Here is a 24453-nt window from a genome sequence, read left to right as displayed (position 1 = left end):
GACTTCTCTGAGTTTCGAGGCCATACATCAGATATCTTGGAAATATCTGTTTCATGAAGAAACTACGCAGTTAACACCAGGCCAGACTCAGAAACTGCGAAAAAGTAGAAGGTCAGGAGTTACACTGCCTCCGCTTGCATCATATGGCAACTGACAAGCAGGCAAATAGGTAGCAAACAGGCTCAGACCCCGAGTCCCCCCGGGCTGCCACCTTCTAGAACAGCCTCCCTAAAGCACCAATCCAATCCCCCATCAGCTCACTGTACTGCATTCCCCGCCACCTGAAAGCCCCCGGTCCTGCGTAGTGCTGCGGTCCTTCCCAGCCTCCCCAGCCCGCTCCTCCTCCCGCGGGGTTCTCCGCAGCACTGCCGGTCCCCCACCCCCCGCGCCGCAGCCCGGGCCAGCGGGGCCCGCAGCGGTGGCGTTCGCGGGCGCTGCCGCATTGGCCGTTGCGGCACGAACCGCGCAGCCTCCGCGGCGGTGGGGCACGGGCGCCGGCGATCCCCGCCAGTCCGTAGCCCAGAGAGTCGCCGGCTCTCCCATGGCCCTCGCGCCGCGGCCCCTGTGCCCAGCCTTGCGCTCAGCCTTCTCCGCTCACCCGGGGCGGCCGAGTCAGCGACACGGGCGCGATGCTGAAGGGTGCAGGCCTGGACAAAGCTCTTAAGATGTCCCTGCAGCGGAGGGCGAGGATCGGCTCGTCTGTGGGTGAGCCGGGAGGGGCGCGGCGGGGAGGGTGGGCCCGGGCTGGGGGCGGGGGCGGCGCGCCCGCTGTTATGTGACACTGCCCCGCCCTGTGCTTGGCCCCCCTCCTCCCAGGGCTGCTGGGGCTGCAGGACCCGCTCACTCCACGCTCTTTCTGTACTGGGGATGGGGTGGCGCCAATGCACCTAGGAGGCTAAACGGACCAATGCTCGGGCAAAGGGGGCGGCGGGCGTCAGAGACCCCAGATCCGCCTGGTACAGGTGTGTGTGTATGTGTGTGTGTACGTGTGTGCGCATTGCGCGCATGCCCGTGCGCCCCACGCGTTGCTGCGACTGATGGACGTTACTAGAGCCGCAGTTGCCGGCAGTGTTCCCAGCGGCGGTGCGCGCGGTTGGTCGGCTCTGGGGACTTTTGGCCTAACCTGCTGGCGGCCGCGTCGCGTTGTGCAGTGTCTTTTGCAGAGTTCTAAGAGCCAGAGCAGTGGAGTGTTTTCTATCACCTGGGGCCCGGGTCCTCGCGCGCACAGTAGCGACGTATACTAGCTCACCATAACCGGTGCAAACACTGTGTCCAGAAGCTCACACAGATAAGACAGGCAGGCAGGCAGACAGACTCACATTCAGGCTCCACATATTGATTGCGACTGAAATCCTTGAAAACAGTAGCATTCTTGGGTACTTCAAATACAGCTTCCCCAACCACTCACCTGGTTTGAGTCCTTTGTTATGTTATATAACATATTTAGAAACCATGATCTTGTGGAATTGGCTGATCTGTGGTTATGACACATGATGGGTTAGCTAGACGCTAGGTAATGCAAGATTGAAAAAGGACCTTCTAAAGATTTGGTTTCTTACTGTTTCAGGACTCTCGGCAAGTGGGAGACAAGAGAAAGGTTCAGGGTTTAGAGCTGGGGTCACTTGCCCTCTTCCTGTTTTGAGAAAATAGGCATAGAAAAATAAGCGACTTTCATATTTCAGTAGTTGAGTAATGTGAGAGGGAAACAAGCTTCTTAGGTAATTTTGATGAAGGTTTGTTAAACTTGAGCAAAGTCAGGGCACTTTCAAATTCATTTTGGGGAGACCTCCCTCTTGAAAGGACCATCAGCTTCAGGGTCTAGACAAGGGAGAAAGAGTGGAAACAGGGAGACAATTGGGAGGGGCTGCAGTAATCTATTAGGGGTGTGTTGTACCAATGTGAAATCAGAGTGGGGAAAGGTGGGGACAACCTTTCTGTTTTGGAAGGTACAGCCAAGGGTATTTGCTTATGCTTTGGATGAGGGCCTTGTAAAGAGGGCGAATCAAAGGTGTCTCCAAGGCGATTGGTCTGAGAAGCTGCAAGAATACTGCCACTTGCTAAGATGAGGAGACTGCAGAGGAACAGGTTCTCCTTTGGAGGTGGGAGGGTTGGGGGAATTTGGTTTTGACCATATCACACCTGAGATGCCCATTAGAGAGTATAGTGGGTATGCTTAGTAGGTAGCTGGGTTTATAAATCTGGGGTGTAGGGGTGTGTTCAAGGTCAGAAATACAAATTCAACAATTGTCTTAGTAGGACTGGTTCCAGGCATTCTTGCTTGAAGATGGGCAGGGCCCAGCTCTTGGAAGAGCCTTGCACTTGCCTTAATGTTTTACTGCTGCTGTTTTGAATTCTTAATAATTTCTAAAGAAGGTACCCACAATTTATTTTGCACCGGGCCCTATAAATTACATAACCGTACCCAGATGTCAGTGTGTACAGATGTAGCTTGGAAAAGAAGCGTCCGAGGAGATTCTGAGCATTCCAGTGTTTCAAGGTTGGGGAAATTGGGGGCAACAGAGGTGTTTGAGAGAATGGCCAGAACGCTTGGAAGCCCAGAGAGGCAGGAATGCTACTGAGAGCTCAAGAAAGAGGAGGCTTGGGCACTGGTGCTTGATTTAGCCTTGTGGAGGTCACAGTTGACCTTGAAAGAGCTGCTGTTGTGTAATCATAGGAAAGAATGTCTGATAGAATAGGTGCGAGAGATAACAAGAGAACAAGAATTGGAAACAGCAAGTCCAGAAAACTCTTTTGGATACATTTTTTTCAGAAAAGCGAGTGGAGAGGAATCAAATTGAGTAGTAGCAGGAAGAAGATGTGAGTTCAAGAGAGCATGTTTTAAGACTGATCCTCTAGCAGGACAGTGTGATGGCACACATGTCAAATTAAGGGACTTTTGGTGGGGAACAGTGGTCCGAGAGCCACAGTGAGGAGCAGGGTCCTCAAAGCAGAGTAATTAAGGTAAGAGGGTTCAGGAGTATTTGGAGAGATGGGGGTCTGGGAATCTCATTATTGAGAGGTGGATATTCTAGAAGACAAATGAAAGATTTTATGGGATGGGGTCTATTTAGAGCATTTCTATGATAAATGTGCAAGAAGAGGACCTGAGTAGTATGGGCTTCCACGATTGACTCATAAAAACTTGGGTAAAGGGCCTGACAGTGTGTAATCCCATAAAAATATTAAAGATATGTGATTTTTCAGTGAAGTCTGCTGCTTCTCATTTTGTACAGTCTTTCCATAAGAGGATCACAGGTCACAGTCAGCTTCAAGTTCTGCTAAGCAGAGTACTATTTAGTAAAGCAATTCTGAGATGACTATCTCTTTGGAGACATCTTTGACTTCTCTCTTTATCTGGATTATTCTATTGCACTTCTATCAGTTCTATCTTTGCAAAGATCTATTTTGTGCTAGTGTGTCTTAGATATTTTGCTCAATGATAGGAATCCAAAGACTAGTAAGAACGGGGTTTTCTTGTCCTTATGGAGCTTGCAGTTGCTCAAGGTAGATCCTTTTAATCTAGTAAGGGAGACAGAATGGAAACAAAGCCATTGATTTCACAAATATATATTGATCATCTACTCTGTGCCAGGCACCATTCTGAGTGCTGGAGATGGAGCCGTGAATTGAGCAGGTGCGTACTCATAGAGCTCATGGTCTAGGGGTTGATTACAAGGCATGTGGTAAGGGCTGGCAACTCCTATCCAACCTTGAGTTTATGCTTGCCATAACCCGCACAGCTAACCCTAAAGACTGGCGAGGGGTGATGGGGGATTAATAAAGACTCACAAACATTTACAAAGAGAAAACTGGGACTGGGTGGGACACCGATCTCTGGGAGGAACAGTGACCCAGTGCTAGCACAGCATGTTTATTATATAGGTGTTATCATCCAAAAGTTATTTGTGGGAAAATTTCTCCAAAGTAGGCAGGCTTAAAGGTCTCAGCACTTGCAAGATATTGTGGTTATTTTGTTATGCTCAGAATTCTCTATCCCCAGCAGCTGATGTCTGAGCTCAAGGTCAAGACTGTTATGGTTCCATGCCTTTGCATGAAACACTCCGCATATTTGCTTGGAACTTCCTCAATCAGGGCACTGCCATAGCTCCTGGGAAATCACATCCTGTACCTTTGCACAGAATATTCCCTTGGCAAAGTGCAGCCACAGCTTTAAGTTAGTTAAAGACCATGGTCCAAATCACCGCTCTCCACATACACTCACAGGTGATACACACACGCATGAATAGGGAAGTTAGGCAAGTGTGTGGGGGCAGTGGGGAGTGGAAATAGGAAAGGAGAGTTGTTTTCTGTGGACTACAACTTCAGTACTGTCCAGGGCAGAAGTTTCCAACCTATCTTATTGAATTTCTGGATTTGGCTAAATAAAAGATTATCATAAAGAGCAGGTGGGCAGCAAGTGCACAGACCAAATACCAAACCCAATGATTGCAGATCTTCCAGAAACTGTCCTGGGAGTTCTGCTGTAAATCTCACACCTAATCTATCTCTCCTGCCCTCTCCTGGTCATGAAAGATGTCTTTTTTTAAAAACATGAATTCCTATATGGACTTTGCTTTCCCATAACATCTTGCCCCAAGTTTTGAGGAGAAGAATCAGGGCAGCTGAAAATACAAGGAGCTGTAATGTTATAACGTAAGAGCTGGAAGATATCCCAGAGATCATTTAATCCCTTCATTTCACAGGATGAAAAAAAAATACAGAGAAATTCTTTGCTTAGTGGTTAATCTCCAGCAGAACCAGCTAATTCCCAAGTCTAGTGAACATTCTGCAGTCTCCAATCAGCCTAGTTCTATATCACATGTGAGGTGAACAGAACGAATTCATTCATTCCACATTGTTTGCTCTTCCTTCATAAGAAATAAAGACAGACATGGGTCTAATTTCTCTGGGTTCCATTTTCTCCACCATCTAGAAACTACTCAATAAAGATTTGACTGAGTTGTGTCCTGGGTAATTTTTGGGCTTATTCTAAAGGTCTAGATTTTGTTTGGAAGTATATGTGTGTGGGGGTCAAGATGCCAAATTTTTGGGCTGGGGCTGTGGCTCAGCAGTAGGACACTTGCCTGAAATGTGTGAGGCCTTGAGTTCGATTCTCAGCACCACATATAAATAAATGAAATAAAGATCCATTGATAACTAAAAAAAAAAATTTTTAAAAATGCCAAATTTTAGGTTTGGAGGGAATTGGATTCAAGTTTTACACTTTTTGTTACCCTGATGGTTAAACATATTCTTTTACTTCTCTTATAGACAAGGATATTTTTGCCTCACAAGGTTTGTAGTGGTATGTGTGATGTGCACACAAATGCATGTGTTAATTATTTCATGTGTGATGAAGCTTATATAGGCAATATGTTATATTTCTAATGCTGTCATCAACTAAGACAAACTCCTTCACCTAGACATTTACCCTACAGAATAGCAGAAAAGGCAAGAACTTCAGTTGTCCCTTCCCCCTAAATCTAATGGTGGAGGCTTAACTAGGAAATAACTGCATAGTCATGATAGAGGAATTTGAGTGTTCTTTCAGCATCGTTATCCAGGCATATGTGATTGCAGAAATGAACACTCACCAGCCACTCTGATTTTTAGAATGTTCGTCCCCTGGTGCCTCTGAAGGTTATCACCTCCTGTTGGAAGTAGTATGCCTTGTGCCTCCAGGTGGCCAATATGCACCTCACTTGATAGCTTCAGTTGTTTAATAATTGATTTTACATTTACAACAGACGTTTTATCTTAAACCCTTATCTGAGAGAGGTGCCGGCTAGACAATTGGATTAAATTAAAATTATTCTCTAAAATGTTTTTAGACATTTATGAGAGGATGTGTGTACAGTGCCTCTAAGGATGGGTCTCTACCCTCACTCTTTGGATCTTTACAGTTACTAAATATGCGTCTCGTCAATATGACACTGATATAAGATGTTATTTACATCCTTTTAGTCCGGTAAAAACCCTCAGAGCAAATGTTAACAACCATTAAGAAAGGCTAAAAATAAAAGTGATGTCACATTCATAACCTGGGAGTTTCTCCTTATCATTGTCAAGGGCAAACAGAAAACAGGACCTGCTCCAGACCAGGAGAGGGCTCTTATGGGGATAGAGAGGCACTGAAGTGGGGAATAGTCATGTCCTCGTGGCTCTCTGGGTCTATGTGTCCATAGAATGTGTGTGAAGCCATGTGGGGTGCTTGTAGTCCCAGTTACTCTGGACCAGGCTGAGACAGAAGATCACTTGAGCCCAGGGGGTTCAGAACCAGCAACCAATTCTGTCAGTATAGTGAGACCCATCAAAAAAAAAATTAAAAACAAAATAAAAAAGAAAGAGAAAAAGAAGTGCATGCATAGGGATGATGTTTATTCACCAGCCATTGTTGGAGGACTTACTGCATCAACCTGTTACCATACATGTGTGTCTTATTTTTGTGCGTGTCTCTTGCTTTGATGGTTCATCTCTTACCTTCCTCCCACCTCTCTGTAAGAACCACCATCTGATATGTCATCATATTTCATCCTAAAAAGTGACCTAATCCTGCCCAATTCATGAATTGTTCTTTGCTCAAATAAACTCAGTTAAAATTTTTTAAAGTGGTCTCATTCTCATTCATTTTGATTCAGAGAGTTTGCATTTGGAAGTACGTTTTCCACCCTTGTGTAATCTTATGCCAGATTATCAGCATGTGTATATTTCATGTTTCAGAGATGTATTTGAGTGCACTTCCCCTTTTTGTATCTCCAGAGATTCTGTGTTAGCTGCACATAGCACCAAGGATCCCAGGATTACTGTAAATATTTTAAGCACATTACTGAGACTGATTATACGGGGAACTAGGGTAAGAAAACTACTCCATGGAATGAGGAATTCCCTATTCTGACATTGAAATCTCATTGCAAATACTAAGTTCAAAGACACCTTTTTTTTTTTTTTTTCATGGTCATGATGCCCTTGTAGAGTGGAGCAGATCATTTGTATTCAATGGAGAAAACAGTAGATTGCCTGCTGGTATATTCCCTTGGTATGCCAGGGGATCAGGCCTCTTACCAGCTATCTTTAGCTACATAATGATTATCTTTATTTAAGACTCTTTTCAATTTGCCCTTTCTTTTCCTCATTCTACTGTGTCAAGGAAGCATAACTTTGCCTTTAAAACTACAGAATTTTTGCTTTTAGAGCCCACAGCAGTTGTTACTGTATATATATAGCAAACAAGGTGATCCTCTTTCCTCAGGAATCTAAGGAGACTCGTTCAGCAGCTGGGGTTCAGCTGAACCTATTGCTAAGCTCTAAGAGAGTGTACTGTTTCTGTAGTATCCCCAGCCCCACATGCCACTTCCCCAAGTTGTCCTGCTTCTTGTGCATGCTGGAGAGAATAATAGAAATACACTTGCTGGGTCTACTCTAAGTTCATTTTCATGTTGCCCTTTCTGGATGTTTGGAAATATATTTCCTTAACTCTATTTAACTATTGTACCGTATGCTTTTCTGATGGGACTGGGCAGGTTTTCTGAAAGGGCAGATACCAACACTGGCAGGCCCCTGAGAAGGGTTCTCCAGTAACAAGAAATTGGGCTGGACACAAACTGAAAGGAAGATTGTAAATGAAGTGCAGAGTCAGGGCCTGTCATCATATATCAATTGGGAAATAATGAGGCTTGAATCAGGGCAACATCAGAGAAGAGAGAGGGCTTATGGGAAACAGCTGAGTTGAAATCTATACTCCATAGAGATGGAAACCAGGAAGTGAGAGATGAGGGAGGAACTCTCCTGATCGTGGGCAAGTAGAAAAGTGGTATTGTTTGTCTTTGGCGGAGCCTAAGATCTTTTATACAGAGTTGGCAAAACTTAACAAAGTTAGAGGTTATCAAAGTTGAAACGTAAATTTTATAGAACTGTGCCACCCAGTATAGTGGCCACTAGCCACATGTGGCTTGAGGAAAGGTGAGTCAGAACAGAGCTGTGCTGTTATTGTAAAATACACACTGGATTTCCAGGGCCTAGTAGTACAAAAGAGAAATTTAAAATATGTTATAAGGAATCAGTAATAGGTTTTACGTTTACTACATATTGAAAAAATATATTTTCGATATGTCAGGCAAAATAAAATGTTATTAAAATTATTTTCTGGATTTCTTTTTACTTTTTTCATGTGGCTACTAGAAAATTTTAAATTGTCACTATGTGGCTTGCAGTATATTTCTGTTAGAGAACAGTATTACAAATCATCTAGTCCAAACATCTTTTATCGACTATTCATGGAGTTTCAGGCTTTCAGAAATAAAATCATCGGACCACCAGCACTCCTATTTGTAGGTGGGGACACCAAAGACACAAAAGGGTTCCAGGGACTTGCCCAATGATCCAAGAACAGTGTCAGAGGGAAAGACCCTAGAGACAGTGTCTTTGGATTCCTGCAGTAGTCTTTTCAGGATTGTTTTGTCTTCCTCTTACCATGTTCAAAAACATGCCTTGGGCATAATCTAAGATTTTCACCTTAAATTAATTTTGAAAATGAACTGGGTCATAGTACAGTGAAATGCTATTATTTCTCTGAACATGATCTCTAATAAAATCCAGTTAGTTGAGTCTTTGACTGTTGACTGATGTTATCAGTCAATGTTTGAAGAGAAGATCTTTAAATATTATGCACTCTTCACTTATGAGTAAAGGAGCCCCTGCCTGTGTGTTGCCCAGTCTGGGGAGAACAGTGGCAAATCCCTGGAACTCCCACACCAGCAGCCTTCAAGACCAGAGGCATCTCAGCGTTTTTTTTTTTTTTTTCTCCTCAGAGACCAGTCACTAGAGTTGGATTTATTATTTTTTTCTTTTTCCCTCCCCATTCCCATCCTCCCTCCCTCCCCCTCATTCCCTTTTGTCTAGTCCAGTGAACTTCTAATCTTCCCCTCCCTTGTGGAGGGTTAGCATCCACATATCAGGGAGAACATTTCTGCCTTTGGTTTTTTGGAACTGGCTTATTTCACTTAGCATGATGTCCTCCAGTTAGAAATGTCTCCTTCACATGTATCTTCTCCATAATTTATTGCTTTCTCAAATAAGTTTGCCAGGAAAATGGAGGAAGTAAATACAGAAGAAAAAAAAAAGACTTTTCTAGGTGTCGTTTGCAAGGTTTGGTCCCCCACAGGTTCATGTCATGGAAGCTCATTCCTCCGTGTGTGTTTTAAGAGGTGGGGCCTAGTGGAGGCCTTTAGGTGACCTACTGGGGTTTGGCCCTCAGAAGGGATTATGGTAGTTCCTGTGGGACTCTGAGTTGTTTCTCTTAAGAGTGATTTTATAAAGGATCCAGCCTGGCCAGTCAAGTCACCATGGCTGGCTTCTGCTCTCACTATGTGATCTCTCTCCCTCACACACACTCCTACCATTGTGATGCTATCTAGCGTGAGATCCTCACCAGAACTGAGCTAATCCTGGCACTATGGCCTGGAACCCTCAGCACCATGAGATAAACAAACCTCTTCTCTTTATAAAGTTAGGCAGCTTCAGGTATTTCATTATGGCAGCAGAAAATGAACTATCATAGTATTCAAACACCATTGGGTTGTTAGCATCCCTGGGTCTTGCTGAGAAGACAAAGATAAATTTTATTTCTAGGAGATAATGTTAGACTTTTTTTTTTTTTTAATTGTTCAGGACTTTGAATTTTTAGGAATTTCTTTTAAACTGTACTGAAGAAATTATGTGCTGTGATAATAAATATAGTGATGATAACCAAGACAATGCTTGTGTGATTATTAGTAGTCTGATATCTTGTATCAATAGTATATGGTTAGGGTGCTTTGGCTCCCAATCTGTGAGTCTGTAAAATAAAGAGTTAAGCCTAGGATATTTTCCAAAGGAGATCTTGGCTTTATTTATTTATTTTGTGGTGCTGGGAATTGAACCAGGGCCTCACGCACTTTAGGCAGGTGCGGTACCATCGAGCTACACCCCCTCATCTGAGACCTTGGATTTGTGAACATGGGCATAGAGTATGACTGAAGGTACCCAGGGTAAGAGAGCTATTTCATAGGAGGCCCAAGTCCATCATCCGAGCTTTTATGCAGATGATACATTGATAAGATGTACCAGGGTAAGGCAGGCAGTACTGTGCTGAGGTGGTGGACGTGACATTTGGGGATGGTGAAGTCTGTGTTAACACTGAATTGAGCATGGAAGCATCACACCATAACATCAGCACCATGATGTCAGCACTGAAGTGTCATATGTTAATGTTAATGACATGTATCCTCCAGTGAAGTATCATACAGAATGGCTCCCCTGCCCTGAGAATCCCCTGTCCTTGCCCATTCATCCATCCCTAGAAACCACTGCTCCTTTTACTGTCTCTGTAGTTTTGTCTTCCCCAGAATGTCACGTAGTTGGAATCATGTACTCAAGATTCTTCCATGAATTTTCATGACTTGATAGCTCATTTCTTTCTATCCCTGTACCGTATCCATCATCTGGATATACCAGTTTATTTACCCAGTCACTTACTGAAGTACGTTTTGGTTGCTTCCAGTTTTAGGGAATTATGAATAAAGCTGCTTTAAACACTTGTGTGAAGGTTTTTTGGTGGACTTAAGTTTTCAACTTCTCTGGATAAATACCAAGGAGGGCAATTGCTGGACCATATGGTAAGAATATGTTTAGTTTTATAAGAGACTGCCAGACTGTGTAAAGTAGCTGTATAATTTTGTATTCCCATCAGCAGTGAGCGAGAGTTTCTGTTTCTCCACATCCTCACCAGCATTTGGTGTCATTATTTTGGATTTTAGACATTTAATAGGTGAGTAGTGGTATCTCGTTATTGTTGGAATTTGCAATTCTCTGATGACATATGATATGGAGCATCTTTTCATGCTTAATTGCCATCTGTATTCCTTCTTTGGTAAAACATCTGTCCAGATCTTTTACCCATTTATAAATTATTTATTTTCCTATTGTTGAATTTTAGGAGATCTTTGTATGTTTAGGGTTTTGGTCCGGTAGTTTGCCACTGTGCCCAAAAGACCTGATGAGAACAATTTTAAAGGAGGAAAAGTTTATTAGGGACTCAGAGATCACAGTACACTGGTGGCCTACACCATTGATCTGGGTCAGAGGTGAGGCAGAACATACTGGCAGAAGAGTGTGGTAGAGGAAAGTGTCTCAGGGCATGGCCACAGGAAGCAGATAGGGCTCTGGTTCACCAGAAACAAAATATATACTCCAAAGTCATGCTCCCTGTGACCTCTCTCCTCCAGCCACACTGTACCTGCCTACAATTACCACCCAGGTAATCCCTGTCAAGGGATTAATGCACTGATTAGGTTAAGGATCTCATGACTCACCATTTTTGCATTGTCTCACATATGAGCTTTGGGGGAATAGCTCATATCTAAATCATAAAATTTAGGATGGAAAGATACGTTTTCCAAACATTTTCTCCCAGTCCATGGCTTTTCTTTTCATTCACCTGACAGTGGTTTTTGCTGAGAAGTTTTAATTTTTGCAAAATGCAACATTTTTTCTTTCATGAATTATGCTTTCAGTGTTCAAGTTTTCTTCAACAATATTTTTTCTTAGCATTTTTAAGTTCATACACATACACTCATTCTTCCAGATGACACTTGTAAGTGATGAAGACACATATTTACTTATTTTTGTTCCTAATTATAGCTAGAGTTAATTAGCATATATCTCCTTTCTTGTCCACAGTGACCTCCCCCAAACAAAGAGAAGACAGAAAACTTCGCAAAGTCTTATTCCATGCTGTCTTATCCCCTTTCTTGTCAAAATCACCAGAGAGTAATTCATCCCACCACCCCACACAGTTAACAGGGATTTATGGATCTACTCACCAGTGCTTTCTTGAGTTTCATTCTTTTTGGTGAGCAGATCCCTGGGGATCTTTCAGTGAGCATCCGTGAGTGGTAAACAGTCGGATTATTTGTGTTCCTGAAAATGCATCCATAACATCATCCCAATTAAACAACCATGTGCTGAATATGGAATTCTAGGCCATATATTCCTTTCTGTCAGCCCTTTGTTATCTTTCGGTTGCCAGATTTGCTGATAAGAATCTGTTAATCTGATTCTTGTTCTTTTACAGCTTTTTTCATTTTGATTTTTTTTTTTTTACTGATGTAGTCATTCTTTTTTTTTAAGTTTTTTTGTTCTTTTTAGTTATATGTAACAGTAGAATATATTTTGATGTATTATACATACATGGAGTACACTTCCCATTCTTGTGGTTGTACCTGATGTGGAGTTACACTGGTGGTCATGTATTCATATATGAACATAGGAAAGTTACGTCTGATTCATTCTGCTATCTTTCCTATTCCCATTCCCTCTCCCTTCCCTTCCTTGCTCTTTGTCTAATCCAGTGAACTTCTATTCTTCCTCCTTCACCCTGCCTTATTGTGTGTTAGCATCTGTGTATCAGAGAGAACATTTGGCCTTATTTCATTTAGCATGATATTATCTCCAGTTCCATCCATTTACTGGCAAATGCCATAATTACACTTACACTCATCTTTATGGCTGAATAATATTCCATTGTGTGTATATATATACCACATTTTATTTATCCATTCATCTGTTGAAGGGCACCTAGGTTGATACTATACCTTAGCTATTGTGAATTGAGCTGCTGTAAACATTGATGTGGCCACATCACTATAGTCTTTTGGAAGTGGGATAACTGGGTCAAATGGTGGTTCCATTCTAAGCTTTCTGAGGAATTCCTACTGCTTTCCAGAGTGGTTGCACCAATTTGCAGTTGATATAGTCATTCTTGATGTTCTGAAATTTCAGCATAATGTGTTTTCCCCCACTAGTTATCTTCTCAGTGCTGGAAAGCCTTTTCAGTCTGAGACTTGTATCTTTCTCTCTCTCTCTCTCTCTCTCTCTCTCTCTCTCTCTCTCTCTCTCTCGGTACTGGGGATTGAACTCAGGGGTGCTCAACCACTGAGCCCCATCCCCAGCCCTATTTTGAAGTTTTTTTTTTTTGAGACAGGGTCTCACTGTGTTGCTTAGCCCCTCACTTTTGCTGAGGCTGGCTTTGAACTCATGATCCTTCTGCCTCAGCCTCCTGAGCTGCTGGGATTACAGGCATGCGCCACTGCACCCACCTCATTGGACTAGGAATTCTCACATCTTCATTCTTCAAGTCTGCTCTTCCCTGAGTCTCCCCATTCTTCATTCCACTTTAGAATTGTACTGCTCTCACTGCCTCTGTCTCTCCCCCAGCTTTCTGAATTTTTCTTTCACATTCTTAGTCCCCTTGTGCCCCATTTTGAACAAATTTCTTGGCTTTGTCTAATAGTTCAGTAATTCACTCTTCAGCTTTGATTTATTTTTTTCTCTTTCAGTTATTAGTATCTATTGAGTTTTTATTTCAACAGTTATATATATTTTTTATTTTAAAGACTTCTAATTCTTTTTTCTTCATAATAGTCTAGTATTGTCTCATGCATTGACAACTCATTTATTTCCTGGAGGATGTGAATTATAGTTACTTAAAAGACTTTTTCTGATTGCTTTAGTTTGTGAGTTCTGTTGTGCTTTGTCTTTTTTATCGCGTTAATATGTCTTAATTGCCCGTGATTTCAGAACTCTCTGTCTCTCTCTCTTTTTTTTACAGCTGGGCATCCATGGAAGGAGTAAAGAAAAGGGCCAGGGTTCATGCACTGTCTTTAGTGAGCTCAGGGTTGGATGGAATGTGCCACTCACTGGCCTACACTGAAAATGGCCAGTCATTGCTTGTCTTTCCTTCTGCATGATCAGCTCAATGTCCTGTGAACAGAGGAGAACCCTCTCCAAAAGAAAACTGTCAGGCTTTCCATTTCTAAAAGGCCAATGTTGTAGTGGTTTAGCCCTCACCCAGGGTGGTTTGGGACCATGTGAGCCATAGGATGCATTGATTTGCTCTCTCCTTTTTGTGTTGAAATGTGTACTTGCTGGTAGAGGAGGGCAAGCAAACAAGCTATGCTATTTTTGTGTGATTTAGGGTGCAGTTAGGCTGTATCCAATATCCTTTCTTTAGGAGAGGATATCTTCCAGACAACTCCAGATAGACTTGTTTTGAGTGTGACACTGACATTTACTACCTAGGTATCCACAGGGAAGTTACCTAATTCTCTCAGCTTCATTGTCTCTGTCTATAAAATTTGGCTCATAATACCTCCCCTCTGAATTATTGAGAAACTTAAACAAGATAACATATATAAAGCACAGAACATTACCTGAAACTTAATAAGTATTATTTATCATTATAAAATTAATTACTAAAGCAACAACTATTAATGTGACATAATTATTTCCAGAATAGTATACTAGGGATACAGGGACCTGGACTATCTCCATTTTATTTTGTCTTGTAACTAGATTGTTCACTTCTCTCCAGATCATTTGATCTTTATATGGAGATGATGTCTTGGAGGGTCTAATGACTACCATGATTAGCCTAATGTTTAAATAGCATTAGAAATGTCATTTGTGGAAACGTGCAAGAATTTCTCTTTTCTTGAGAAACAAAACCAGTTTTCTGTATGGTGATGGTGCTTTGTGAAACTTAGAGGAGGTCAGTGGTTATGCAGAGTCCTGTCGACCAACCTTGATGCTTCCACTCCTGAGTTGATATGGCCGTAGACTGAGATGACACCCATTGAAACTTGCACTTCAGCAAAACTGTGCGAAGGGATGTGGTGGGTGATCCGCGAGTAGGGATGGATGTTTTTTTGCTTTGGAAAATATCCTGTCCTTTCTTTTCTGAAGCAATTTAGTGATGTCATTTTTCCTTCTCCTCTGATTTCCCCTTAGAACACACCATTGAGGGACCTTCCTAACTGGTCCTGTAAATACAGGAATTAATTGCTGTCCTGGTCTGTTAAGGGGATAATTTCCCCTTCTTTTTTTTTTAATTATTCTAATTTGCTATATATGTCAGCAGAATGCATTTCAATTAATATTACACATATGTAGCACAGTTTCTCATATCTCTGGTTGTATACAACCTAGAGTTATACCATTCGTGTCTTTATACATGTACTTAGAGTAATGATGTCCATCTCATTCCACTGCCTTTCCTACTCCCATGCTCACTCTCTTCCCCTCCTTCCCCTTTTCCCTATCTAGAGTTCGTATGTTTCTCCCATCCCCATTATGAATCAGCCTCCTTATATCAGAGAAGACATTTGGCATTTGGTTTTTGGGGATTGGCTTACTTCACTTAGCATTATGTTCCAACTCCATCCATTTACCTGCAAATGCCATGATTTTATTCTATTTTATTGCTGAGTAATATTCTATTGTGTGTATATACCACAGTTTCTTTATCCATTCATCTACTTTGGGGCATCTAGGTTGGTTCCACAGTTTAGCTCTTGTGAATTGTGCTGCTATAAACATTGATGTGGCTGCAACCCTGTAGTATGCTGTTTTTAAGTCCTTTGGATATAGACCGAGGAGTGGGATAGCTGGGTAAAATCGTGGTTCCATTTCCAGTTTTCCAAGAAATCTCCATACTGCTTTTCATATTGGCTGCACCAATTTGCAGTCTTACCAGCAGTATAAGAGTGTGCCCTTTTCCCCCACATCCTGGCCAACACTTATGGTTGTTTGTATTCTTGATAGCTGCCATTCTGACTGGAGTGAGATGAAATCTTAGAATAGTTTTGATTTGTATTTTTCTAATTGCTAGAGATGTTGAACATTTTTTCATATATTTGTTGATTGATTGTTGATCATCTTCTGAGAAGTGTCTGTTCAGTTCCTTGGCCCATTTATTAATTGGGTTATTTGTTTTTTTTGGTGTTAAGATTTTTGAGTTCTCAATATATCTTAGAGATTAGTGCTCTGATACCCCACTTCTTTAGCTTTTGAAAAATAAAGAGAACAGGCTGATTCTGTGCTTGGAATTCTGCTCCTAAATGACCCGATAAATTTTGCTCAGGTGGCTGTGCTAGAGAGCAATTGAGGATTCCCAGGGCAGTGGTGACAGCCATGTGCCTCAGACCCCATGTATTAGCAGAAACTAAGATAGTGCAAATGGGTCTGAGCAGCGGGGTCTAAATGGACCTCTTTCCACGTTCCAAACTTTTGTCTCCTCTCATTTGTGTGTGCACATTGATCTCTAAACTCTTCCTCCAGCTTTTTAGGTCACTCTTGGGTGGCTGAGTCCTGGGCACATCCTGGGTCATTGTTAGCACATCCTAGTTATTGAAGGTGTTGGGCTTAACTCTTGGTGGTGTCTACCTACTTGAGCCCATGTTTAGTAGCAGTTTGCATCATCACTGGGATGTGCATAGCTACACGGCCTCGGATACCTCACTGGTCCCCCTTCATCAACTCACCTCAGTGTACCTCTAGAAAAATGGGAGAATGATTGAAGTCATTGAAACATTACCTAGAGCCATAACTTCCTAAAACTCAATGATAATTTTGTAATCTTAAGGGATTTTGATAGGTGTCTAAGCTTACAGTTTTATTCTTTAATCTGTAAATATATTTCTATCCATTAATTAAAACCTTTTATCTTTACTAATTGTGTTAGCTTTTTGTCACAATAAAAATATCTGAGATAATCAACTTATAAAGAGAAAAGGTTAAATTTGGGCTCGCACTATTGGAGGTTCCAGTCGGTGACTCGTTGGCCCCATTGTTTGGGTTTCTGCTGAGGCAGCACATCACGGTGGGGGCACGGCAGAGGAAGCCTTCTTATCTCATGGCCAGGAAGGAAAAAGAGAGAGGCAGTTGCGGCGTCCCACTGTCCCCTTCAAGGGCATACCCCTAATGTCAAAAAGACATCCCACCAGGCCTCACCACTGAGAGGTCCCACCAGCTCCCAATAGTTACCCTCGTGGGGGCCAAGCCTTCAACACATGGGCCTTTGAAGGACATTCAAGATTCAAACCATAGTACTGTTTTCAGACATTTTTGCTGTCAAGATTGTTTTTGTGGAGCTATTTTGTGATTTTTCTCATTTAGTGTCAGGATTAAGAAGGGAAGGCCAACCCACTTGAATCAAAGTGTGGAATATGATATGTCAAGAAATTTGTAATGTTTTGAACAACCCACAATAAAAATTTAAAAAAAAAAAAAAAAGAAGGGAAGGCCAGAAGGGGCGGGGGAAGGAAGAAAGGAGGGAAAGCAAGAAGGAATATTACTCAGCAATAAAAGAGAATAAGATCATGGCATTTGCAGGTAAATGGATGGGGTTGGAGAAGATAATGCTAAGTGGAGTTAGCCAATCCCCAAAAACCCAAATGCCAAATGTTTTCTCTGATATAAGGAGGCTGATTCATAGTGGGGTAGGGAGGGGGAGCATGGGAGGAATAGACGAACTCTAGATAGGGCAGAGGGGTTGGAGGGGAAGGGAGGGGCCATGGGGTTATTAATGATGGTGAAATGTGACCATCACATTTCACCATCATTATCCAAAGTACTTATATAAAGACACAAATTGGTGTGAATATACTTTGTATACAACCAGAGATATGAAAAATTGTTCTGCGTATCTGTAATATGAATTGTAATGTATACTGGTGTCATATAGAAATTTAAAAAATTAATAAAAATTTAAAAAATAGATTCACCAAAGAGGTTAAGAAACACCCAATAGGAAACCAACTAAAGGGCCTCAGGCACAGCTCTGTGATACACAAGGACCATCACTCTGCAGCTACGAGGGTGGGGGTGGTATTCTGTGAGCACAGGACAAACTGCTTGCTCCCTACCAGAGACTAATAAAGATTAAATTCCTCTTAGAAAGATGCAATAATGCTAGGCATGGTGGTGTATACTTGTAATCCCAGCAACTACAGGGGCCGAGACAGGAGAATTGCAAGTTTGAAACCAGCCTTAGCAGCTTCCAGAGACTCTGTCTTAAAACAACAAAAGAAAAACAAAGGTTGGTAGCCCAGTGGTAGAGAGCCCCTGGGTTTAATACCCAGTACAAAAAAAAATAAGTACAATAAGACAAACAAAAACTAAACAATAGCGGCACTTAATAAAATTTGGGGGAATACAGGGATGGAAGTAGCCATTGTTTTAGGAACTGAAAAGAGATGAGTTTGAAATTAAGAAAACCCAGCATTTTAGATGTAAAAAGGATAAAATAGAAATTGTTAGGCTTTATAATGTTAAAGCAGATATGTGATTTTATTGAGTCTGATAAATTCTTTCTATAATATTTCCCCCCCCCAAACTATGTTAAATGTGGCCAGTAATTATCTGCCAAGGAAACAGGACTGAGAGGGAGGGATCAGCGCAGTCCCAACACTTTCACTGAGGCATATTCAGCTGGTCCAGGGTTACTTGAAGTTCTTTAAAGTCAAATTATTATTTTTTCCCTTGTGGTATGGAGAATCACACCCAGGGGTTCTTTACCACTGAGTTACATCCCTAGCATCCCTCCTAGGCTTTTAAATTTTGAGACAGTGTCTCCCTAAGTTGCTGAGGCTGGCCTTAAACACAACCCTCCTGCTTCAGCCTTCCAAGTGGCTGGGATTATAAGCATGTGCTGCCAGAATAGGCTCATCTTTTATCTCATTGATAGATTAACCAGAGAAATGTATGATTTAGACATTTGGGCATTTGAGAAAAGTTGTGTTTTTGATTAATGGAGAAATGCACTTGTGAACCTGTTTATCATACTCAACTTTGCATTGAAACAGTATCCAAAATATCCTCACACAGTGAGTCTGATTCAAATCAATAAATATTTATGGGCCATCTCTCCTGTCTAATGTGTCGATCAGTGAGCTGGATACAGAAGGTGGATAAAGGATGTATTATACTATCCATTTTCTGTTTCCAAGGAATATACCATCTGGTTGGGGAGATAAGACCTGGACATGGGAAAAGGAAATAATAGAAAATAAATGTTATTCCAAGACAATTATAAAAGTGCCTGCAAAGCATAATTAATTGCTAAAGGAGTTATGAGGATGATAAACGAACATTTACCATCAGAAGGATAGATGAAAAGTTTGTCCAGGTGGCTTGTTCTGGGCATAGAGACCTTTTGTCTCTTCCTTCTCCATGGTTGGTCTTTCCTAGTTAATGGTATTTCATAACAACTGCATTCTTTGTAAGAGAACTTCAGAGGAAGTCTGTGTGCTTTGGGAGTGAAAAAGGATTCAGACAGGCTGCAGGTGAGGGAGGGAAGGTCAGAGATAAAAATTTGAGTTTTTTCCTTTTAATCCAATTCACTATACCCTGGAGTTTGGGGGTATTATTTTCTGAGCCCCAACAGTGAAATGAGAGAATGGAATGAGTCATGGAGATAATGTTCTGACTTTGACAGAACCTGTAAATCAGAGAGGAAGACTCTGATCTGAGGATTTATTTTAATTTTATTATGGAAAAATCCATATGAATAAATCCTGCCTCCTCCTTTACACTCCAGTGTGTGATAATTTCTCCCTACCTGAACTCTTATGTCCATCTCTTCATCTGCCCATTCATCCTGTATTTATACACCCATTCTTCCATCATCTATTTATTGGTTGAAGGCCTCTGGTGTGCTAGGCACTGAGCTATGATCAAGTTAAACAAATTAAAAGTCCTAATCCCTGTCCCTAAAAAGTTCTTTTGGGTCTTGTGGAAGGAATAGCAAGAAAGTTGATAATGAATGAAAGCAGTTGTCATATATGGTAATACCTACTTTACATTATTATTCACTTCCCATGTAGGTTCTGGGGGCAGGAATTTCACCTTGACTTGAATATCATTAAGATTTCAATGAGTGCAAATATCAGTCTGAGTTGAATCCCTTTACATACCTTTAGGCATTTGGGAAAGAAAAAACAATTCTTGTTAAGTATGCCTCTTGAAGTTCTTGCACTTGCAGGTTGCCATTCAGAGGTCATGGAGAAGGAATGTTGGTCATTGTGGGGACCGCTGCACAAGCTCTCTTAAGGGTATGCAGGGCTCAGGAGAAATGACAGCATGTAACAGTCATATTGTCCCAGTTGAGTGTTTGTTGTTAAGAAAATGGTTTGGAAAATACCAGCAGGCATCAATCTGTCATAATGTACAATAAGCAAGTATATGAATTTAAAAATAAAGCTATCAAATTCAATTGCACAAAGATGGATGGTCAAAGGTGGCCTGGATGTCCCTGGGTGCACCCCATTAGTGCTGAGCCCATGTAATATGAGTGCAGCATTCCTGGGTCCCCTCCCTGGTGAGTAAAGTGTTCATCTCTGACCTCACAGACTTGATGCAGGCCAGTAACTGAGAGTGAGCACCATCCTGGCAGGTTCTTGATACTGCAGTCAGAAGAAGATTCTACTTTTACTGCTTTTACACACACCATGCCTTTGCTTTGAACACTGCACATTTCCATCTTGGACCAATGTCCCTTCCTCTTTGGGACCTTCTATGGCTGATAAAGATGGAGGAGCTTTGCTTTCTTTGAGCACTGTGTGGCACTTGATCTGTACCACATTTTTGTTTGTGGTTACTTTTTTAAACTTATGAAAATTATTTATATAATTTTTAACACCTCTATTGAATTTCATTGTTTTGAGGGAAGAACCTGAGATTCATTTCATTGTACACATGTTAGTTGCTCAGTGCACAATTACTGACAATTTAAATAAGGTAACAAGGTTAATTGGTAGAAGTCCAGTCTTTTACATCAGGCAAACTAGGTTGCATTTCCAGATACTGGTTTTAGTTTTTTGGGAAAAAACTAAAAAAACTTCTCAAAGACTGTCCATCAACCTATAAAACAGGAATCATGGAGAGGAACTAGACAATCTGCAAACTTCCTAGATTTTGATAGTTCTTCCATAAATTCAGTTCTTTTTGCTTGGGTTGTTAAATAACTAAGGTGATCAGTATAACTATCACCACCTTATAAATGCATCTTAAAACCAGTTTGCAGAGGCTAAGGGTATAGCCCAAGAACAGCATGCACAGGGTCTTGGGATCAATTTCCAGCACAAAACAGACAAACACCTACCACCAGAATACAAAGGTTCTGATGGATAGTTTCTGTTTTCTAGGTCTGCTTCATGGGCTGTAGATGTATTGGGTTGTCCTTCATTGTGTGATTAAATATAATGTCTTCCTATTCTGACCTTCAGCAGGCCAAGATAGAGGTGGGACTATCCCAGGGAAAAGAAGAGCTCATTACAGGTCGTCAGTGATAAAGAGAAGTTGGACTCAGGCAGGAATAATCAAGGATGTTGCTTTAGGATGATTCATTAAGCCATACATTTGCTGTGTGGCTTTCCTTTCGTGTTTGCATTTTATTTTACAATAGAAAAAAAAAGTGAAAATAGAAAGAGTAAACTAAAACCCAAGACAAAAGAAAAATCCAGGTCTGATCAGAATGTAGCAAGCTTAATGCAAACCGTGCCCCCTGAGCCTGAGAAACAGCCAGTCAGAATAGGCAGGTAAAGAAAAGATGACCACTGGCCAGTCTGGTGATGCAGGTCAGGTCTAGGCTTGCCAGACATGTGAAGGGGACCAAAATACATCACTCTACAATATGCCTCTTTGACATGAAGATAATTTTGAACTGAAAGCAATTAAGAAACAGCAGACGCAGGAAAAAATGCTGCTCGCTATCTAGCTAAAAGCAGAACATAAATGTCCATTTGTAAAGATGCCTCCCTTTTGTATAGTGGAGAGGAGCCACTCTTAATCACCTGGGACAACTGTGGACTTTTATCAGCCCAGAGCACTGAGGGAGTCTGATGACAAACCTTACTAAACAGCCCTTATCTTCCATTGGTCTCCCCATATATTTACCATCCTACAGTTTACTTCTCCTAGAAATGCTCCCTTTCCCTTTGTCTAGTAGAAAGATCCTCAATCTATCTTTTTTATTGTTGTTGTTGTTGTTGAAATGGTGTATAACCTTTCTGGCATATGTGCTTTTGGGGGATCTTCTTTGTCTTATGTATATATGAAAGCCTCTGTGTAAAATTATTAACATCAGCTGTGTGTGGTGGTGCACGCCTGCAATCCCAGCAGGAGGATTGCAAGTTCAAAGTCAGCCTGAGCTACTTAGGGAGATCCTGCCTCAAAATAAATAAGAAGGGGCTGTGGATGTGGCTCACTGGTTGAGAGCCTCTTGGTCCATCCCTGGCCAAAAAAAAGTAACATCAAGTAAAATTTGCATTCTTTCCTTCTTTTAATTTGTCTTTTTTGTCAGTTTAGTTGGCAGGGCTCCAACTTGAACCTAGGACACTAGAGGAAAAGTCCTTGGCATTCTTCTGGTTGCCCTTCAGAAGGCCCCTGAGCCATCTGTGATGTGTCTGCTCCAGAAGCTTGTTACCAAAGCCAGGGACTTTGCCTTGGGTCTCTGAGGGGTGCAGTCTTTTAGGAAAAGGATCTTGGTGGTCTGCCTGGCAATCCTCACTTCTGGCTCTGTGACATTTGCCTCTAGTATCATGGGATAATTTGCTCTTGAGCCCAGGGAGCCTTCAATCATGCAGGTGCCTTGGACCCATTATTACTTTCATGTTTCCAATGTTTTACTCTTTTTTGTAGCTAAAAATTTGATGTTTTTAATACTGACTCTGAGCTGTAGGTGAAAGCCTGCCATTAGCAAATCTGCATTTCTTTTCCTTTCTACTTTCCATCTAGGTGACCTTGAAGTAGGTCCACTGTGTACCAGACTCTTGGGCAATGTTATGCACTTGGGCAATGTTATGCAGTGATACCAATCCATTTGTACCAGTTTGTTGAGATAATGATCACAAAGCAGGTTGAACAACAGCAACTTTATTACTCATGGATAGGCAGCAAGAGTCAATCGATGATGTCTGAGATCCAAGGTGAGCCAGTCCCCAAGGCTCAGGAACACTGCCTGGGCTAATGGGGTCTTGTCTGTACCTGTCCCCTTTGCACTAAAGCTGACAGATTATGAAAAGGTGCTGTACCCTGGGTTTTATACCCAGAGGCAACAGGGATCCCTGGGCAAAACATTGCTCAACATCCTATCTCAGGGTGGAGAAGAGAGCCTATCTTGTTCCAGGCAGTTCCTCCTTATCACTGGACATTGCATTCCCAACACTTTTTTTTTTTTTTTACTTTTTAATTTTTTTAGTTGTAGATGAACACAATTTATTTATTCATTTTTTAATTTATTTTTATGTGGTGCCTCACATATGTTAGACAAGCTTTCTACCACTGAGCTACAACCCTAGCACCCCAACACATTCTTATCTTTGAGAACTACCAGCCAGAAAGGGAAGAAGAGCTCATCTCCAAGGCTACCCAGAGATGTGTCCTGCAGTAACTTTGGAAATGGCTTGTTTCTTTCATACAAGACCTTATGGAAGCCCACTTAAGTTACCTAAACCACCAGGATCCTGATACTTTAGATGGGGTCCTAAAACCCATCCTATGGGTGGACAACATAACAATATGCAGAGGTCCCTTTTAGCTTGCCTGTTGTGCTGCCATTAAATGATAATTATGACTTCCTTATCAGGCATAGGAATGGGGGGCTCTCTCTGCTTCTCATGCATCTTGGCTCAGTACATGTTCACATGGCAGGGTTAGCAACTTGCAATATCCCACTTCTGGAAACATATATTTTTTTCATCAGGAATCTTTTTTATATAGCTTCCTGGAATTTTCCATTACAATTCACCATTACACTTCTCTGTGTACAATTACCTGATTGTTACCACTGTTGGGCATCAAGTGGATGAAGCAGCTCATGCACCCTCTGCCTTACTACTTGGCATCCAGTAGATGTTCAATAAACATTGCTGATTGAATGTCCTTTACTAAAATTCCCAGAGATACACATTTGAATGACACTTGCTTCCTGTCCTTAAAGAATTCAGGAGGGAAGAGTATGTTATATAATCACTTCTAGTACAATGTGATAAATTCTCTCAAAGGCTATGGATAAGGTTGAGAGGTGACAGGGAAGAGGAGATTTTCCATTCTGCTTGGGGTGGGAGTGACCACGAAATACACAAAAGCAAGTAATGCTATCTGTCATGAAATCATGGATCTGAAAAGAAATGACAGGTGACAGATATTATAAAACTTAAACTTTGTACATCACACACACACACACACACACAAATTACTTTTCTTAGTCTTTTATTTTGCTTGAAAAAGTTGCTGCAGTTCATAGCAGTGATCACCAAATGCCAATTTGCAGACTGACTGAGGCACAACCCTGGCATATGGGACCTGGGCATCTAATCTGCACATTTAACCAATTCCTTGGGGGATCTGATACAACACCTAGCATGGGGACTGATGGCTCACAGTGATGGAAGCTTAATAAATGCAGATGGCTGGGTTCCACCCTCAGGGGGTTCTAAGTCAAGGAAATCTGGGATGAGACTAAGGATTTGGATTATTAATAAATTCCCAGGTGCTTCTGCTGCTGCTGGCCTGCGACCACATTTTGAGTATCACTGGCATCTAAGAAAAACTCAATTGCCTGGCACTTCTGAGGAATGC

The 24453-nt window shown here is 41.7% G+C and overlaps 1 protein-coding gene across 2 annotated transcripts in view; it reads left to right on the top strand.

The window, feature by feature from the left end:
- Positions 1-629: 629 nt before the first annotated feature.
- Atp8a2 (ATPase phospholipid transporting 8A2) overlaps positions 630-24453 on the top strand; it is a 619499-nt gene continuing 595675 nt past the window's right edge. For both annotated transcript variants that reach the window (XM_071610764.1, XM_027941579.2), the window contains exon 1: positions 630-705. In XM_071610764.1, the coding sequence (XP_071466865.1) occupies positions 630-705 (76 nt within the window). The remainder of the gene's footprint in view (positions 706-24453) is intronic.

The sequence above is a fragment of the Marmota flaviventris genome, chromosome 4, assembly GCF_047511675.1.
Source record: "Marmota flaviventris isolate mMarFla1 chromosome 4, mMarFla1.hap1, whole genome shotgun sequence".
Classification (NCBI taxonomy): Eukaryota; Metazoa; Chordata; class Mammalia; order Rodentia; family Sciuridae; genus Marmota; species Marmota flaviventris.
Note: the sequence above shows the minus strand (reverse complement) of the source record. Positions and strands in the feature narration are given on the sequence as shown.